Below are 18,180 nucleotides of genomic sequence, written 5' to 3'. Positions count from 1 at the left end.
GCAGGAGGGCAGCAAGTGAGCGGCAGCCTGCCAGCCCCCAACGAGGCTCTGCCCGTCCCAGCACCATGACAACAGCCCCCACAGGAAGGCACGGGCCGGGATGTTTAAATGCACACATGACTCGGGAGGCAAAGTTTCGGCATGGGAAAAGATGTGTGTACTCTGAATACAACGATACACTCGGATAAAAACCAGTACAGCCTCTTATCATCAGTGCCTTCCACAGGGAAAAGGCAGCACCAAGGGTCAGAGCCTCCGGTCTGGGCTCCTGCAGTGGGGCCTAGCAGGACAGCAGCTCAGTGAGCTGGGACCGTCAGCAGCAGCAGGCCTCCCTCAGACAGGACTGCAGAAAGCCTCCAGAACGCGGAAACAAAGGGCACCTACCCCCAGTCCTTGCTCAGCCGGCTGATCTGGTCCACAAGCACGCTCTCCTGCGCCTGGTACAAGGAGCCGGCGGACGAGCTCAGCTCCGGGAGGCCGCCCCTCGCCGCCGTCAGGTCCAGCACGCACTCCGTGAACGTCAGCATCACGCTCAGGTGGCGCAGAGTGTCTGTGTGTTCTCGCTGCACAAAGCCACTCGTCTTAGAAACTCTTGGGTTAGAAGAGGTGCATGCTCACCTCAGTGTAAACCAACACTGCTGACACTGTCTATCCTTACGAACATCAGAATAAGCAAAGGAGATGGGCATTTTTAAATTCCAGGAAACTAGTGAGAATATAGACACAAATAAACCAAACGTGGATGTGAGCACGTTTGTGTGTATATCTGAACACCCACAAAATTTAGCTTCAAAGATATGAAGTCACTGTGCTTTTACCAGAAAATGAAACATCAAATGATTCAATCACTATCACTATACAGGAGACAAAACCATGACAAAACAGATACCAAGATTGCAAGGATATTCTACACAGGAAACCGTTCTTCTTGAAGGTTCAGTGAATGCTACTGACTTATAACTTGATTTCTGGTGTTCAGGTTAACAGCGATTCCTAACACCAAAGCTCTAAACTTCTGTGATCTTTTCAGTTAGAGAGGGAAGCACAGACACACACAATAGTACGCAGTGAAAATGGATTTCAAAATTAATGTTGTTAGGAGATTTATTTTTACCTATAAATATATTTTCAAATCTGAATAAAACTCAGTTTCTTCCTCTCCCAGAAAATCATTTTCCTGGAGACAAGAGCATGAACCAATCACTTCCTGAAAGTCTGCTCTGTCAGCACCGGGCATGTGTTCCCACACACACACACACACACACCCATGACAGCCCATGCACAGTGGCACACTTCCCGTCAAAGTGGATGGAGATGGGAAACCTCTGAGGACTGCTTTACCAGTCCCAGCCTGTGTTAAAACCCTACAAGCCCTGCCGCAAGATCACTACTGGAGCTGAGTGCAGTGTGATGTGAACTATGTAATTCTCATTCACACAAGACCAAGTGCTAGAGGCCAGCACTGAGGGGAAGCTGCTTCTCCAGCTGGTCCAGAGCACTGGCCATCATAGACGGAATGCAGGCAAGGAGGTGGTCTTGGCATCACAGAATCACCTCTCTTCTGGGTGGCTCAGCAAGCTGTGACCACCGTGTGCTTTTCTCGCAGAGCTGGGCCGTGGAGACACGGTGCTGCTCTACAAACCTCAGGGAGGTGAGCGCCAGTGTGCTTGGCCGGGTTATTTCCAATGTTAGGACTAACCTGCCTCACAGTTTATTTATTTATTTATTTATTTATTTATTTATTTATTTATTTATTTAAAATATATTTTTATTGATTTTGTACAGAGAGGAAGGGAGAGAGAGAGTTAGAAACATCGATGAGAGAGAGTCATCTATCAGCTGCCTCTTGCACACCCCCTACTGGGGATATGCCCGCAACCAAGGTACATGCCCTTGACCGGAATCGAACCTGGGACCCTTCAGTCCCCAAGCCGACGCTCTATCCATTGAGCCAAACCGGTCTTGGCTCACAGTTTATTTTTTAAAACCTGACTTTAAGTGTGTTACTTTTATCTTATGAAGAAAGAACAGCTTTAAGAATAAAAGTTATGGTTTTAGGAGAAACATTATACTTCAAAAGTCCTATAAGTAGTAAATAAACTTCAGATTAAAAAATTAAGAACACAAAATCAACCAAAGCTTACTATGGATGAGTGCCATGGTCAACATTATTCTGAAAATATATCAGCAATGTTTTTCCAATGGAAAAGGTCAGTTTAAAAGGAGAAAACAAACTTCAGAATTCCGATTCTCTTCCCTACCTCCATCAGTGTCTCCTCCGGCAGCTCAGGCGCTTCGAAGGTGATGAGCCCCTCCAGGCTGGGGGGAGAAGCCCCATAAGGCGTGTATCTCAGGCTGGGGGCTGCCTCTGCTCCTGGAGGGGAGGGCCCCCAGCAGGGCCCGGGTGGGGAGCCCACACACACGCGGCTGCTTGCGGAGCACAGGGAGCCCCCCGAGCTGCTGGAGCCCACTGCAAAGACAGGACACGGCTCAGTGCCAGCAAGAGCGCACGGCCTCCTGCGGCTCCCACCGCCAGAGAAACACGGAACGCGCCACGAGCAGCACCGATCCCACTGAGCATACGAGTGGCTTCCATTCTGCCATGTCAACCTTTACACCTTGTCATTATGTATATCTTAAAGGTCATCATAGCTACTTTTTAAATATTGTTTTAAACAAATTTACAGCATATACATTTCTTCCTGTTTCTCCACATTTTCATAATTATAAAACTCAGTGGATGCAATAGTCGTTAATTAAATTTATATACATAATACTTATCTAAAAGCATTTATACTGTTTCTGATCTTTTAATATCACAAATAACACTAATAAAATCTAAATTTCCCCTTCTTTGCAGTAATTTACTTGTAATTAATGCTCCAAAGAGGTATGATAAACAGGAATGGGATTACCATAGATCCAATATCATAAACATTTAATAGCTTTGGAAGAACTGCACCGCTCTCTGCAGCAGCTGGGAGTCAGCGCAGAGCTCGCTAACCACGCCGCCCTGGGCGCCTGCTCTAAGCGCCGCTGCGTTAACAGCATCTAAGGTTCCTTTCTTAGAATGAAAGCTTAGTATTAACACATTCTCAATCTTAAAAACAAGATGGTTAGCTCCACTTGCTCTCTTGTCTGTTCATATCTTTTGCTTATTAACCTACTGAGTCTTGCTTCGTGACTGATTTAGCATGCGGGAACCTGAAGGACACAGGAGCAATCTTGTAATGGCAAATGACAGCTCGTTTCAAGTCCCATCTAACTGTTCTCTCCAGGGTTGGTATTTACTATCCTGTCTAAATGTAGGATTAAGTGCCAAGATAGGGACCCAAAGTGTAAAGGGGAAAAAGGTAAAATTAGGTTTTGAAATACACAAAACAAAGATAAACCACCTGTCATTTTCAAAATCTTTCCTGGCTGCACTAAAACCAGCCTTCAGTATAACCACAATTATATAAGTATATAATGTAGTTCTTTTACTTCATAAAGGTTTTTTCCCACAAATATTGCCTCTTTTCTTTCTTATAACCCTTTAAGGAAAAGAAAATAGCTACTTCCATGTCACTGGAAAAAGAAACCGAATTCCAGAGAGGCTCAGTGACTTGCTGTGTAAGTCACACGATCACGTCCTTCTCAGAACACGGCACTCCAAGCACGAGACAGAGACGATGGAAGGCGATTCCTCACCTGAGGTTGTCCTTGGCCGAAGGACCGTGTGGGTCCGAGTGGGGGCCGTGGCGCTGTGCGGAGGAGACCCCACAGTGAACAGGACGGCCCTGGAACTTGCTGCTGCTCCCCCCGGAGGCACCAGGGCCACACCACAGGCTCCTGCAGGGCGGCCACACAAAGGCGCATTACTTCGACAGTGTTTATATTTGGGGGTGGGACTATAGGGAGACCTTCACTTTTATATTGTTGGTTTGTCATTTTTTACAATAAGCATTCAATACAGATATCCATTAAAACTATTTTATAATAATCTTTCATGCCTACGAATCTCTTTCACACCAAAGTCCAGTATTCAGTTACTTCTGTGTACTTTTAAAATACATGAACTGGCCCTGGCTGGGTGGCTCAGATAATTGGAGCATTGCCCTGTACATTAAAAGGTTGCAGGTTCGATCCCCAATTGGGGAACATGCAGGAGGCAATGCTTCTCAAAACCAATGTTTCTCTCTCTCTCATATGTATCTAGGACACCTAGCACACAAAGCTTCCCTACTAAGGGAAGCAGCAGAAATGCGGAGACAAAGTAACAGATCACAAATGAAAGAAACGGAGAAAAATAAACAACTAGATATAGAATTCAAAACCACATTTATAAAGTTTCTTAAGAATTTCCTAGAAAAGGCTGATAAATTCAGCCAGACCCTTGAGGATATGAAAACAGACCAACTAGAAATTAAGCATACACTGCCTAAAGTAAAGAATAATATACAGAGATCCAACAGCAGACTATAGGAACACAAGAATCAAGTCAAAGATTTGAAAATCAAAGAAGCAAAAAACACCCAATCGGAAAAGAAAAAAGAATCCAAAACTATGAAGATAGTGAAAGGAGTCTCTGGGACAACTTCAAGTGTACCAACATCCGAATTATGAGGGTGCCAGAAGAAGAGAGAGAGCAAGATATTGAAAACCTATTTGAAGAAATAATGACAGAAAACTTCCCCCACCTGGTGAAAGAAATAGATTTACAAGTCTAGGAAGCGCAGAGAACACCAAACAAAAAGAATCCAAAGAGGACCAGAGCAAGACACATCATAATTAAAATGCCAAGAGCAAAGAGAATATTAAAAGCAGCAAGAGAAAAACAGTTAGTTACCTACAAGGGAGCACCCATATGACTGTCAGCTGATTTCTCAACAGAAACGATGCAGGCCAGACAGGAGTGACAAGAAATATTCAAAGTGATGATAAAAAAAAAAAAAAGCTAAAGGAGTTCACCACCACCAAACTAGCATTATATGAAATGCTGAAAGATATTCTTTAAGGAAGAAGAAGAAAAAAGTTAAGATAAAAATTATAATCAACAAATACATATATATCAACAAGTGAATCTAAAAATCAAGTAAATTAAAAATGTGAGGAACAGAATAAACTGGTGAATATAATAGAATTAGGGGCTAAGAAAGGGAGTGGACTGATAATTATCAGGGGGAAAGGGGTGTGGGGAATGTAGGAAGAGACTGAAGTAAAATCAGATACCTATGGATGAGGACAATTGGGAGGGGAGGTAAGGGCAGAGGGTGGGGTGGGAACAAGGTGGAAGAGAGCTATGGGGGGAAAAGGAGAAACAATTGTAATAATCTGAGCAATAAAGATTTATTAAATTAAAAAGAAAAAAGAAAAAAAATCCAAGTCTGGGTTAGGCCTGGAATCTAAATGTGGGTCTATAGTCGGAACAGCCCTTGGAATAGCTATGCAAGGGCCAGGGGTCTCAGTGACCTGTGGGTCTTTACAGGAACTCCTTGCTGTATAAGAAATAGTTAATGAGTGGTTAGCCTAACTTTAGCCAGGATTAACATACTGATAAAAAGTTATCTTGGTCAGAATTCCTTCTAACTCTTAGGCCATTGGTCATCAAGATATGGAACAAGTCCCCGTCTTGATAGGCTATTGAGAAAGACAAAAAGATCAAGGACAGAGTGAAGAAATCTGTGCCAGTAAGCTCATGCTCAATCAATAGAAAAGGTAAGTAGAATAATTACCTCCAGCCCAGCCTAAGGCCCTGGAATCTTTGCATGGGCTATCTTACAAGGTAAAAGGAAATTAAAGCTGCAGGTGGAACTAGAATTGCTAATCAACTGACCTTAACATAAAGAGATAATCCAGTGGGTCCCATGTAATCACAAGGGCCCTTTAAGTGCAGAGTAGGGAGGAAGGTCAAAATCTAGACTGGCCACTGCTGACTTCCAGACGGAAGGGGCCCAGCAGGGATGAGAGCAGCATCCGGAAGATGGAGAAGGCAAGGAAACGCACCCTCCCTGGAGCCCACAGGAGCCTGCTGGCACCTGCACTTTGCCCAGAAACCAATTTCAGACTTCTGACCTCCACTAACTGTAGGTAATACACTTATGTTGTTTTAAACCACCAATACTGTGGTAATTTGTTATAGCAACAATGGGAAATTAATGAATACATTAACAAATTACTCGCCCCCACCCCTCTCCAAAAGCAAATACTTTTTCTTACCTATATCCATTGGTCGTTCTGTATTTAAACTGTCTGTGCTGCCCTGATGTCCACCTAAAAGTGTCTTGACTTGCTGATCGGATAGTTTCCCAGTACTGACGGATCTAAAAAGAGTGATTTTAATAATGAAAAACCCACACGTAAATAATAAGGATTTAAGCCAAATCATAAAAGGGTTAGTGAGAAGTCAGAGAACAAGGAGACAAAAAAAAAGATGACAATTCAAAGAAGAGATAAACTTCATTAACTAATATAAACAAGAGGCAGAGATAGGCTATTCAGGAAATTCAGCAAGAGCTCTGTATTTCCAGCTACAGGAAGCATGTACGGTTTTCAGACTCTAAATGTATACAGTTCATATCCAGCTACTAATTTGGTTTGGTTGTTCTATAACAGAAATATATGTACTATGGTAGTTTTTGTGTTTATTTTTTAATTTTCCAATACATTTTCATTGATTTTAGAGAGGAAGAAAGAGGGATAGAGAAAGATAAGAACATCAACTCCTAGCCCCCTACTAGCATCAAGCCAGGCATGTGCCCTGACCGGGAATTGAACCGTGACCTCCTGGTTAATGGGCCAATGCTCAACCCCTGAGCCACACCAGCAGGTCAGTTTTCATGTTTATAGCTGGAAGGAAACGGTGTTTTTTACCTGCCAAACACTGCCTTGCTTTGCTGCTCAGATGTCTGCCTCTCACTTCCTGGCAGTAAGAGACAATGAGGGCATTCTCGTGGGTCATCCCCATCTTTAGGTTGCCCTTCAGAAGGCCAATGACGAGGAACCAACGCTAGCAGGTTGGAAGATGCTTGTGTTTTGGGGATTTTGAAAGGAGCTGTGGCCTAAAGAAACACGTAAGCCGGTTATGACGATGTGTAAAGCATTCAGCACTGGCAGGCTGCATAGCCCCGCAGCCAGGAACACTGACTCTGGAGTTGTTCAGAACTGGATTAAAATACTGGCCCTTCCTCCACGTACAGCCTCTCTAACCATGGACAGCTCAGTGGGACAATGTACATAAAGCATTCAGCAAGTCAAAGGCCTCCACTGTACCTGGCACATAGCAAGTGCTCATTAAGTTGTAGCTCTTCTCATCGTAAGTCCTTTCCATACTAGTTCCTGACCTATTGTGGAGAGCTCGGGCCAGCTATTCCATGGTATTGCTGCCTCTGCATCCATTCTGTTTGGCCAAGTGGACTGCAGGGACCTAAAACTGACATTTGCCTTCCTGTTAAGTGCACACCCTAGCTAGCAGCTCACAGCATCACTAGCAAATGTAAGGTCCTGATGTGACCCCCCAACTCCCAGGATCTTCTTCGCATACCCTTTAGGTAAGACACCCATGGAGCTTACCAGAACCCTGCTCTTTTGGTTTCAATTGAGCAATCTAGCCTTAGTAAGGAACCCGGAACCACTCTACCCATGAACCCTAATAAAGGCATGCGCCCAGGTCCTGCCTCTCCCTCCCTGGCTGCACGCTGTCTGGGCATCCCTGTGGGCCCACACCAGGTGTGCAGGGTATCTTTCTGGAGCTGTGAGTAAAAGACCTCTATTTCAATTTCTCTCATGGTCTGTTGTTGAACTGGCTCTCCATCCGTCCACTTCACAATGTTAACAAAGTCGTAACCCCTACAAAGGTTTAACAAACACACCTTGGTAGGAGAGCCAATTATGGTTGGTAAAGGGGTTTTAAAGAACCAGTCAGAACTCCGTGGAGAGGACCCCAGGTGTCTGGTGGGAGAAGTGCCCAGGCTGCCAGGCCGACTGGGCTGAGGGGAGTGACTGCACCCAGCGCCGCTGTGGGATGGGCACACGGGGTCGGAGTGCTGCTTTCTGAGCTTCTGCTTGTGCTGGTAGATGTCGGTGAGGCTGGGGGCCCTCTGCAGTCTAGCACCCAGTAAGAAAGACTGTGGTGACTGAGCCTGCAGCACTGAGGAACCTACCAAGAAACAGATGCAGCGTTAACCCAGTGGGAAGAAGTACATGGCAAAATCATAAGGATTAAGAAGACAAGGCTTTTTATTTAATTTATCTTACTGATTTCAAAGAGGGAAAGGGAAAGAAACATCAATGATGAGAATCACTGATTGGCTGCCTCCTCCATGCCCCCTACTGGGTATTGAGCCCGCAACCTGGGCACGTGCCCTTGACCAGAATCGAACACGGGACCCTTTGGTCTACAGGCCAATGCTCTATCCACTGACCCAAACCGGCCAGGGCAAGAAGACAATTCTTAAAATGAGAATTTCAATGAACGCCTTATTTTCCATGAGATATTCTAAAAGTGTTTACTTGGCGGGAGACTATTTTTTTGGCATCCTTTACAAACCAGTGACAAGAACATAAGTCACTGACATTCTCAGGAGACAGAAGTGGATAATGGGTATATTAGCTGCTTTATCAGCAGCTAGCAAACAACTCAGATTAATGCAAGGTCCAATTAGAACCAAAACAACAAACACAATGAACAGGATATTTTCCATCCTTTACATAAACACATATTTGGGTTTAGTAATGTGATTATTCTAAAATAAACTTTTCAAACGGACCTAGAATGACCCCTTATTTAAAAAAATATGTAAGGAGAATTAGATAATATACTGTTCCTGAATTTGATTTTATTTGTTTAAAATTAACAAGCTTATGTCCCTGGCCGATGTGGCTCAGGTGGCTGGACATCATCCCATGCACCAAAAGGCTGTCAATTCCATCCCGGTCAGCACACACCCAGGTTATGTGCCAATCCCCAGGAGGGCATGCAGGAGGCAGCCGAGTGACGTGTCACTCTCATATCAATGTTTGTCTCGCTCTTGCCCTTCCTCTCATTTTAAGAATAAAAAATCTTCAGGTATTCTTGACTCTAAGGGGATACCTACCGGGGCCTGGGAGACAGTCTTGATATGCTGAGCAATTGGCAACAGTAAGGGACTTCACCCACACAAGCCTGGTTTGGCACTTCTAAGCCAAACTACCACCGATAACATTAAGAACATAAAAATCTTCTCAGATGCCAAAACCGGTTTGGCTCAATGGATAGAGAGTTGGCCTGCGGATTAGGGGGTCCCGGGTTTGATTCCGGTCAAGGACATGTACATTGGTTGCGGGCACATCCCAGTGGGAGGTGTGCAGGAGGCAGCTGATCGATGATTCTCTCTCATCGATGTTTCTAACTCTCTATCCCTCTCTCTTCCTCCCTGTAAAAAAATCAATAAAATATATATATTTTTTAAATCTTCTCAGAGATCTATAACCATCATCTTTCTTTTTAAAAAAAAAAATATATTTTATTGATTTTTTACAGAGAGGAAGGGAGAGAGATAGAGAGCTAGAAATGTCGATGAGAGAGAAACATCAACCAGCTGCCTCCTGCACGCCCCCTACTGGGGATGTGCCCGCAACCAATGTACATGCCCCTGACCGGAATCGAACCTGGGACCTTTCAGTCCGCAGACCGACGCTCTACCACTGAGCCAAACCGGTTTAGGCTATAACCATCATCTTTCTAAAAATGGACATCAATAGAAGCTTTTGCCTCTGACCACTCCTGGCTAATTTCATACTGAATTTGATATTTAACTTTTCATAACTGGGTTCTGCCAAACACATACAGGCACAAGTACGTGTGTGTGTGTGTGTGTGTGTGTGTGTGTGTGTGTGCATATGCATAAATAAGTAAAATTAGTGGCAAAGTGTTATGGACCGGAAAGCTAAGTTGTATGCTTTCCCAAGGATTAGAGTTCCTTTAACTGGCCAACTCCTCAAATACATGAACAGTAAGATGTGACTTTAAAAAGCATGATTTACACACATCTTTAGAGGCATATATGGTACATAATAAAGCAAATAAACATCTATATTTGTTTTTTATTTGATGCTAACGAGTAGTTCTTATCAAGAATAGTATTACTTGGGAACAGGGGTGAGTAAGAAGGGGTCAGCTACATCTGCATCTATGTAATACTTGCAACAATAAAGATTAAAAAAAAGAATAGTATTAAAGCAACAAAATTACATTTCTTAGATTTTCATTATCTGTGTGACAATGACCAAAATTTAGTTAAGTTACTTAATTCATAAGACTTATTTTCATAAAAGAATCATATATCCAAAAAGAGATGACCACATCAACTGGACACTGATTCTATTTTTTTGATAAAACTAGAAAAACATACCTGTATAATAAAAGGCAAATATACAAATTGCCCCCTCTACTGGGAGTTCGACTAGGGTGCTGGGCTGCTCAACCGCCCATGGCCCCTCCCCCCAGCTGGCTCCGCCCCTGCCCCCAATTGCCCCCTGCCCCAATTGGGGTCAGGTCCAGCCCGCCAACCACCCATGACCCTCCCTCCCCATCCCCATGGCTGGACCCCACCTGTGCACAAATTTGTGCACCGGGCCTCTAGTTCATAATAGGATTACAGTTAATAATAGGCCAACTCCATCTCCTACCTGAAGAGTTCCTTCTCCCGGACTCCTGGCCTTGCGGGCGCCCACAGCAGCACTGACTCCATGACTCTGGAATGGCACCAACTGCAAAGAGGAAACAGGGGCAGGGACAGAGAAATGCTTCAAAACCAGCTAAAAATGGAGATAGGCAACATATGCACAATACATTGTAGTTCACAAAATGTACTCAGCAACAGCTCAGCTAAGCAACCAATGTGCTGGGTGCTGGGCATACTAGGATCAAAAGTATCTATAATATTAAAACAAGACCAATAAGAAAGAAAGCCGCGTACAATCAGCATCTGCCATTAAAACGGGAAGTACAAAGTTTGTCCATAGTGTGACAGCCCAGCTACTGTACCTCTGAAGCACCCCGCTCCTGCTCCCCAGGGCTCCCAGCACTGACTGCATTAATTCAGGTCTGTTCAAGCAGGTCAGGAAATCTGGACAACTCAGTGTGGGGCACTCCTTCAGTCGGGCTAACCTCTCTGAGCCAGGACTCCTCCTTCCTTCCTTTCCCTCACAGGGTCCATCTGCATGGCAGTGGTAGGGGGCTCCCTGTGAACTCCTGCCTCCCCCCCTTTATCCAGCTCAGTGCTCCCCAATCTCTCTTGCACATCTCTGCATCTACCTTCTTTGCATGTACTTCTCAGGACCCAAACCGATAAAAAGGAGAGCTGGGGAAGACTTCGGGGGATTTAAGTAGGCAAGAAACATAGGTCCTCAAAAAGGAAGAGGCACTGACAACGGGGTCAGGCAGGCAGGCAGAGGAAGAGTTTGGAACATGTCTCTTAGGAGCTGCTGAGGGATGAAGCAGAGCCAAGATTTTGTTTGAAAAAAATTTCAGCTAAAAACAGCTTCAACACCATTGTAATAGGTGAGGTGGTGACACCCTTTTTTGTGGGTTTCTTTTTTAAACATTATCACTGTGGTTTTGAAATCAGGGCTTCTGGGCACTGTCCTTGCTCTACCTCCTCCCAACTTTCAGGGAATCCTCTGAATCCTACTCCGGCAGTCTTGGCTGAGGGTGGCGGCCCCTCTGTTTAGAAATGTGTGTGCATGTGTGAGTGAGCATAAAAATGTTTTGGGTTTTTGTTGCAATTTTGAGATCTGCCACCACTGGGCGCTCTCTGTATTACCTTTTCTTCCCCACCATACGATGCTAGTTTACACAAATCCTGCAATCCCAGTTGCTCTGGTCTCTCTTACATAGATTCTAAAGTTGAAGCATTTTCTTTGTCTTACTTTCACTAAACGAGTGCTTAAGGTTTATGTTTGGTTGGGTTTTGTTGTTGCCGTTGGGTTTCTGCTCTGTTTTAACTGTTCCTCTGCTGTACGTGGTTCCCAGGAGGTGGCAGACTGTAACGAGGCTACCGCCACATCGCTCCCTGGACACAGGCAGTGCTGTTATGTACACGACTGTCTTCTAATCCTCAGAAATCTGAGTAAGTAGGGTAGAAGTGTTATGTATTTTAACCTAGGTTTTCTGACTTTGTGTTTAGAAGCCAAACCCAAAGGAGATACTTTTTATCCAAAAGATCCATTTGTATTATTCTATTTCCAATGGACACCCTAACAGATTTACCCAGAGGTTCTCAAGAGGGACTAGGGGGCAGGGTGTATCCAGGGGGTGGGATATGGTCCCAGCCAGCTGAGACTCTGCCACCGTGAGCCGATGTTCCCAAAGAGAGTGCCAGGTCAGATCTGGCAGTAAGAAATGTTGAGGACAACTCTTCAAACTCATACCCAAAGGGGAAGGTGAATAAGGCCTGGAAGACCCAGTGGAGAGTCTCCGTCCGACTGTCTGTGCTGCATCTGCGGGCGCTGGGGAGCCGGCTCCCACCCGGAGGAAGCCCATAGGACTGGTGTTGGACCTTCGCACCACTGCAGACCTGGGAAGAAAAAGAAAATGACTCCCTCTGACAGGTTCTAGGACTATTTTTGTCTTTTTCCCCTAAAACTTCTTAGAAATATACCATGGAGATTAAAAAAAAAAAAAAGGTAACATAATCACATGGCACAAGTATAAAATGCATAAAATCATATAGTGAAGACTCCCTCTCAACCTAGTACCCTTTCCCCTAATTCCCAGCACTTCCTCCACCTGATGCACAAGGCTACCCGTTTTTAGCCTCTGAAATCCTTCCAGAGCCACTAGTATACATTAATAATTTTCATACATATTGCAAAACGCCCTTTGTAAAAGCTTTCTCAATTGTGAGGATCACTTTCCATTCACTGAACTATTTGGTGAGTCCTTTTAACCTAAAATCTTGTATCTACCAATGCTGAAAAAAATTTTTTTGATTTCCTAGAAATTTTCTTCCTCATTATTTTCTTTTTCTTTCTGGAATACCTATAATTAACTCTTGAAGAATATTTTTCATTTATATTTTCCAACTTTATTTGGTTCACCTATTTCAGATACTTCAACTTTGTCTCCCAGCATTTTATTTATTTATTTATTAATTAAACCATGTTTGTGTTTTTTTTGTTTTTTTAAAATATATTTTATTGACTTTTTACAGAAAGGAAGAGAGAGGGATAGAGAGTTAGAAACATCGATGAGAGAGAATCATCGATCAGCTGCCTCTTGCACACCCACTACTGGGGATGTGCCCGCAACCAAGGTACATGCCTTGACTGGAATCAAACCCAGGACCTTTCAGTCTGCAGGCCGATGCTCTATCCACTGAGCCAAACCGGTTTCGGCCCAGCATTTATTTTAATTATTATAATTTGTAATGTCCAAGAAGAGAGCTTTTTAATTTTGATTTTTTTCAATAGTATTTCTTTCTTATTTATGGATACGGTTTCTAACCTTTCTCTAAAGGTACTAGTTTTTAAAATAAGTTTATTTCCTTTGCATTCTTGCTATTTCCTTCAGATTCAGTTTTCCTACTTTTAGCCATATACCTCACTTTTACCTCTCCACTGAGTTCTCCAAGATTTCTGTTTCTGAGGGTACTATGTGGCACAGCTGCTCTCACTGTCAGCAGGCACTCATCTTCCATTCTCTTTGCTTCCCAGAAATTTATTGACATCTCCCACCCACTGAATACTTATTCTTATTTTACTTTTCTTTGTGGACTTATCCCATTGTCATTCCTTTGCTACCTCAGTGAAGTTTCAGAATGTAGAAAAAATAATATGTCAATAATCTGCTACAATTGGTGGGATTCCATTTTTTAACACTTTTCCTCAATTCTTAAAAATAATTATATTTGTGGACAAAATATATACATACCATATCACCTTGAAAAGCTTAAATATTATCTAAATAGATCCATTACAAAAAAATTTTTATTCAATTTTTTGTACCATTTTGTACACCTCCATTATATAGGGTGGGGAAAAAGTAAGTTTATAGTTGTGAGTACATAAAACATAGAGCTTATTCTTGTATTATTTTTATTAATCATTGTCCATATGAACAGCTTTTGACCCACCCTATACACATACATAAGGGACAAAGTTGGCTATGGAAAGTAACAGATCTTTCAACAACAGAAAAAAGAACTTTTTTTTTAATTAAAAATTTTTTTTCAATTACAGTTTACATTCAATATTATTTTGTATTAGTATCAGAGGTATAGCATAATAGTTAGATAATCATCTACTTTACAGTGTCCTCCTGACATTTGCAGTACTTAAGTGACACCATACATACTAATTAAACTACCAGAGGCGCGGTGCACAAATTTGTGCATAGATCAAGGCCAATCTGGCTAGACCAGCTAGGGGAGAGAACACGAGTTTGGCTGGCTGGCCTTCCTCACTGGTTGAACTCCCAGTAGATGGGACAATTTGCATGTTAGTCTTTTATTATATAGGATTATTGGCTATATTTCCTATGTTGTTGTACTTTACACCAAGATGACTATATTGTAATTACCAATCTGTACTTCTCAATCCCTTTACCATTTTCACCCATACCCCCAACTCCTTTCAGCCAACCATCAGTCTGTTCTCTATATCTATGAGTCTGTTTCTGTTGTTTGTTTATATTGTTCCTTTAGATTCCACATATGAATGAGTTCATATGGTATTTGTTTTTCTCTGACTGACTTATTTCACTTAGCATAATACCCTCTGGGTCCATCCACACTATCACAAATGGTAAGATTTCATAATTTTTAAAGGCTGTTTATTATTTGTATTTTTTATCCTTTTTAAATTGATTTCAAAGAGGAAGGGAAAGGGAGAAGGAGATAGAAACTTCAATGATGAGAGAGAATCACTGATCAGCTGCCTCCTGCATACCCACTACTGCGGATCAAGCTTACAACCCAGGTATGTGCCCTGAAAGGCCCTTTAACATTTCTTATAATCCTGATTTGATGGTGAGAAACCTTAGCTTCTTTTTGTCTGGGATGCTCTTTATCTGTCCTTCGATTCTAAATGATAACTTTGCTAGCTAGAGTAATCTTGGTTGTAGGTCCTTGTTTTCATCACTGTGAGTATTTCTTGCCAATCCTTTCTGGCCTGCGAATTTTCTGTTGAGAAATCAGCCAAGAGTCTTATGGGAGCTCCCAACTGCTTTTATTTTGCTGCTTTTAAGATTCTGTCTTTAACCTCTGCCATTTTAATTATGTGTCTTAGTGTGGGCCTTCTTAAGTTCACCTTGTTTGGGACTCTGCACTTCCAGGATTTATATGTTTATTTCCTTCATGAGAAATGGGTTAGGGAAGTTTTCTGTCATTTTTTCAAACAGGTTTTCAATTTCTTGTTCTTACTCTTCTTCTGGCACCCAATGATGTGAAAGTTGCCCCAGAGGCTCCTTACACTATCCTTTTTAAAAATTATTTTTGCTGTTTTAATTGTGTATCCCCCCCCCCGCCTATATTCTAAATTGTTGATTTGAATCTACTCTACTACTGATGCCTGTAATTTATTCTTCATTTCAGTTAGGGTATCTGTCATTTTTGATTGGTTCTTTTTTTTATGGTTTCCATGTCCTTTTTTATGCTGTGAAGTTCTCACTAAGTTCCTTGAGCATCCTTAAAACCATTGCTTTGAACATTGTATCTGGTAGTCTGCTTGCCTTCATTTCATTTAGTTTTTTTCCTGGAGATTCCTCCTGTTCTTTCATTTGGTACTTGTTTCTTTGTCTCTGCATTTTGGCAGCTTCCCTAGGTTTTTTCCATATATTAGGTAGATTTGCTATATCTCCTGGACTTGGTAAGTGTCCTGCAGGGCCCCATGTACAGCTTCCCCAGTCACCCAAGCTGGGCACTGCAAATATACTTCTGTGTAGGCTGTGTGCCCTGTCCTGTTGTTGTTGAGCCTTGAGTGCTATTAGTGTCACGGGGAGAAATTGACCTCAGGCTGATCAGCTGCAAGGTCTGGCTGTGACTACAGTGAAGGAGATGCTGTACAGGGACCAACCCGACAGAGCAGGACTTGCTTCAGTGTGTCTTGGGTGCTTGCCAAGTCTGCCTCTTGGGTGTGTTGCTTGTGGAGGTAGTAGGGTTAGAATTTGGCATGGTCTGAAGCTGTCCATTGAGTACACTGGCCTCCTGGGAGAGATAAGGTTAGCCACTACCTATGCCCTGCCTGGGACAGCATGCTGGGAGGTGCTTGCAAGAGGTGCCCAGGAGAGACCAACCTATACACCAAGGCCACTAGTGCCAGGCCTGTGAAAGATATGGGGTACGCAGAGGCCAGAGAGATTTTAGGAAAGTTCAAAGCATGGGTATGAGATGCCATTTGTATAGAGAAGCTACTGGAAAAGCCTTGGGTGTGCCCACTAGTTAGGTAAGGCAAGGTCTCGGGGAATCACCAGGGTGGGACAGACAGTATGAGCCAGGCTGATGGAGTCTTGGCTATGTACCCACTTACCAGCTCTGTGCAGGAAGAGCTCAGAAAAGGAACAATGGCCTTTGCCATCCCTTTTGTCTGGGAGCTGCCCCCCCGGCTCTCCTCCTGATGCCTATCAACTCAATTCCTCCCCATATGTCCCTGCTGCCTTCAAGCTTCTTCCCCAGCGCTGGAGCTTAGAGCAAGTGTGTCTGAGTAAGTCTATGCACAGGCTCCTTAAGATGAACTGCTTAGAATTCCAGCTGCCCTTTGTCTCATTCAGCCACAGTCCCCTTAGTTTTTAAAGCCAGAAGTTATGTGCACTTTTCTTCCTGGCACTGGAACAAACCCCTGGCTATGAGGCCTGGTGTGGGGGCTGGGACCCCTCGCTCTTCAAGGGGACCTCCACAGCCAAGATATCCCTTCTGATTTTTACCTGCCACACATGTGGTGGGACCAGACATTCCATGTCTCTGCCCCTCCTACCAGTCTCGATGTGGTTTCTTTTTTATATCCTTAGTTACAGGACTTCTGTACAGCTTGATTTCAGGTGGTTCTAAAGTACGGTTATTTGTAGTGGTGATTTTGATGAGGTTATGAGTATCACGTTTACCTATGCTGCTATCTTGACTGGAACCCCTAACATGTTTATAAGAAAAGCCTGTAGACAAAAGGGTCCCGGGTTCGACTCCAGTCAAGGTCATGTACCTTGGTTGGCAGGCTCCTTCCCAGACCAGGTGCTTGCAAGAGGCAACCGATTGATGTGTTTCTCTCACATCGAAGTTTCTCTGCCTTTCCTTCTCTCTTCCACTCTCTCTAAAAGATCAATGGAAAAATACCGTTGGGTGAAGATTAACAAAAACAAGAGAAAAAAATACTAGCTTACCGTGGAGAACCATGTAGATTTGTACCAGAGCTGGCAGTAGATGTAAGATTCTGCTCCATGCACTGATAATTCCTTATCTGAGTAGGAACTGGAATTGGTGCTGTTTCACTGGGAGGTGACACAGTAGGCACACACTGTCTGCAACCATAAATTATTGAAAAGAAAGAAATCCAAGTAAGACCAATTGGTGATATTTAGAGAAAAATTCTAGAAGAAGCAAAATGATCAGTTCAGCATATAAATAAAAAATGATCATCTTATAAAAATATATCAAGCAAAAAATTTTCATTTGTCATTAAAAGTACTCTCCTGGCATTGATATGCATATTTAAGACTAAGATTTATAACAAGAACTGAAAAAACATTCCTCGACAATAAGAAAATTAGGTTGGCAAAACTTAGTTTCATCTGTTCACATTCTGCTATTCATTACTATATGAGAGAAAAATACATTTCTAGGAAAATATGTTGGGAAATGAACAGGAAGTTCAAAATCAAAGATGACTGGAATGTTTACAAAAGTTATGAATGCAGTAAAGACTCCCAAGGAACTCTGACTTTTATGAAGACTGAAAATACACTCAAAGCATAGAATTGATCGGAAGTTCACATTTTTAAATGTTAGAATTTCTTAATAGCCTCTTTTATGGATTTTCATAAATTAAGAAACAGTATGTCCTTAGATGACTTTCAATTCAATTTACAACATAATACTGTGTAGGACCTTAAGATAGATGATTTACTTCATTCTTTACCCTTCTATAAAAAACACACAAAAATCTCCCACTTTTCCCCAATTATAATATTACAGATGTAAGAGTTTGTATAGATAAGCAAAACAAAGACTATCT

General features: G+C 42.7%; 1 protein-coding gene across 3 annotated transcripts in view; it reads right to left on the bottom strand.

Annotated features, from left to right (window-relative positions):
- ULK2 (unc-51 like autophagy activating kinase 2) overlaps nt 1-18,180 on the bottom strand; it is a 101,281-nt gene that overhangs the window by 5,595 nt on the left and 77,506 nt on the right. For all 3 annotated transcript variants that reach the window (XM_084861425.1, XM_084861426.1, XM_084861427.1), the window contains 9 exons: nt 17,330-17,467; nt 12,391-12,536; nt 10,648-10,728; nt 7,851-8,137; nt 6,853-7,040; nt 6,199-6,302; nt 3,691-3,831; nt 2,262-2,470; nt 385-563 (listed from right to left, as the gene is read on the bottom strand). In XM_084861425.1, coding sequence (XP_084717551.1) covers nt 385-563; nt 2,262-2,470; nt 3,691-3,831; nt 6,199-6,302; nt 6,853-7,040; nt 7,851-8,137; nt 10,648-10,728; nt 12,391-12,536; nt 17,330-17,467 — 1,473 coding nt within the window. The remainder of the gene's footprint in view (nt 1-384; nt 564-2,261; nt 2,471-3,690; nt 3,832-6,198; nt 6,303-6,852; nt 7,041-7,850; nt 8,138-10,647; nt 10,729-12,390; nt 12,537-17,329; nt 17,468-18,180) is intronic.

This window comes from Pipistrellus hanaki (genome assembly GCF_964339955.1).
Source record: "Pipistrellus hanaki genome assembly, chromosome: 16".
NCBI classification, from domain to species: Eukaryota; Metazoa; Chordata; class Mammalia; order Chiroptera; family Vespertilionidae; genus Pipistrellus; species Pipistrellus hanaki.
Note: the sequence above shows the minus strand (reverse complement) of the source record. Positions and strands in the feature narration are given on the sequence as shown.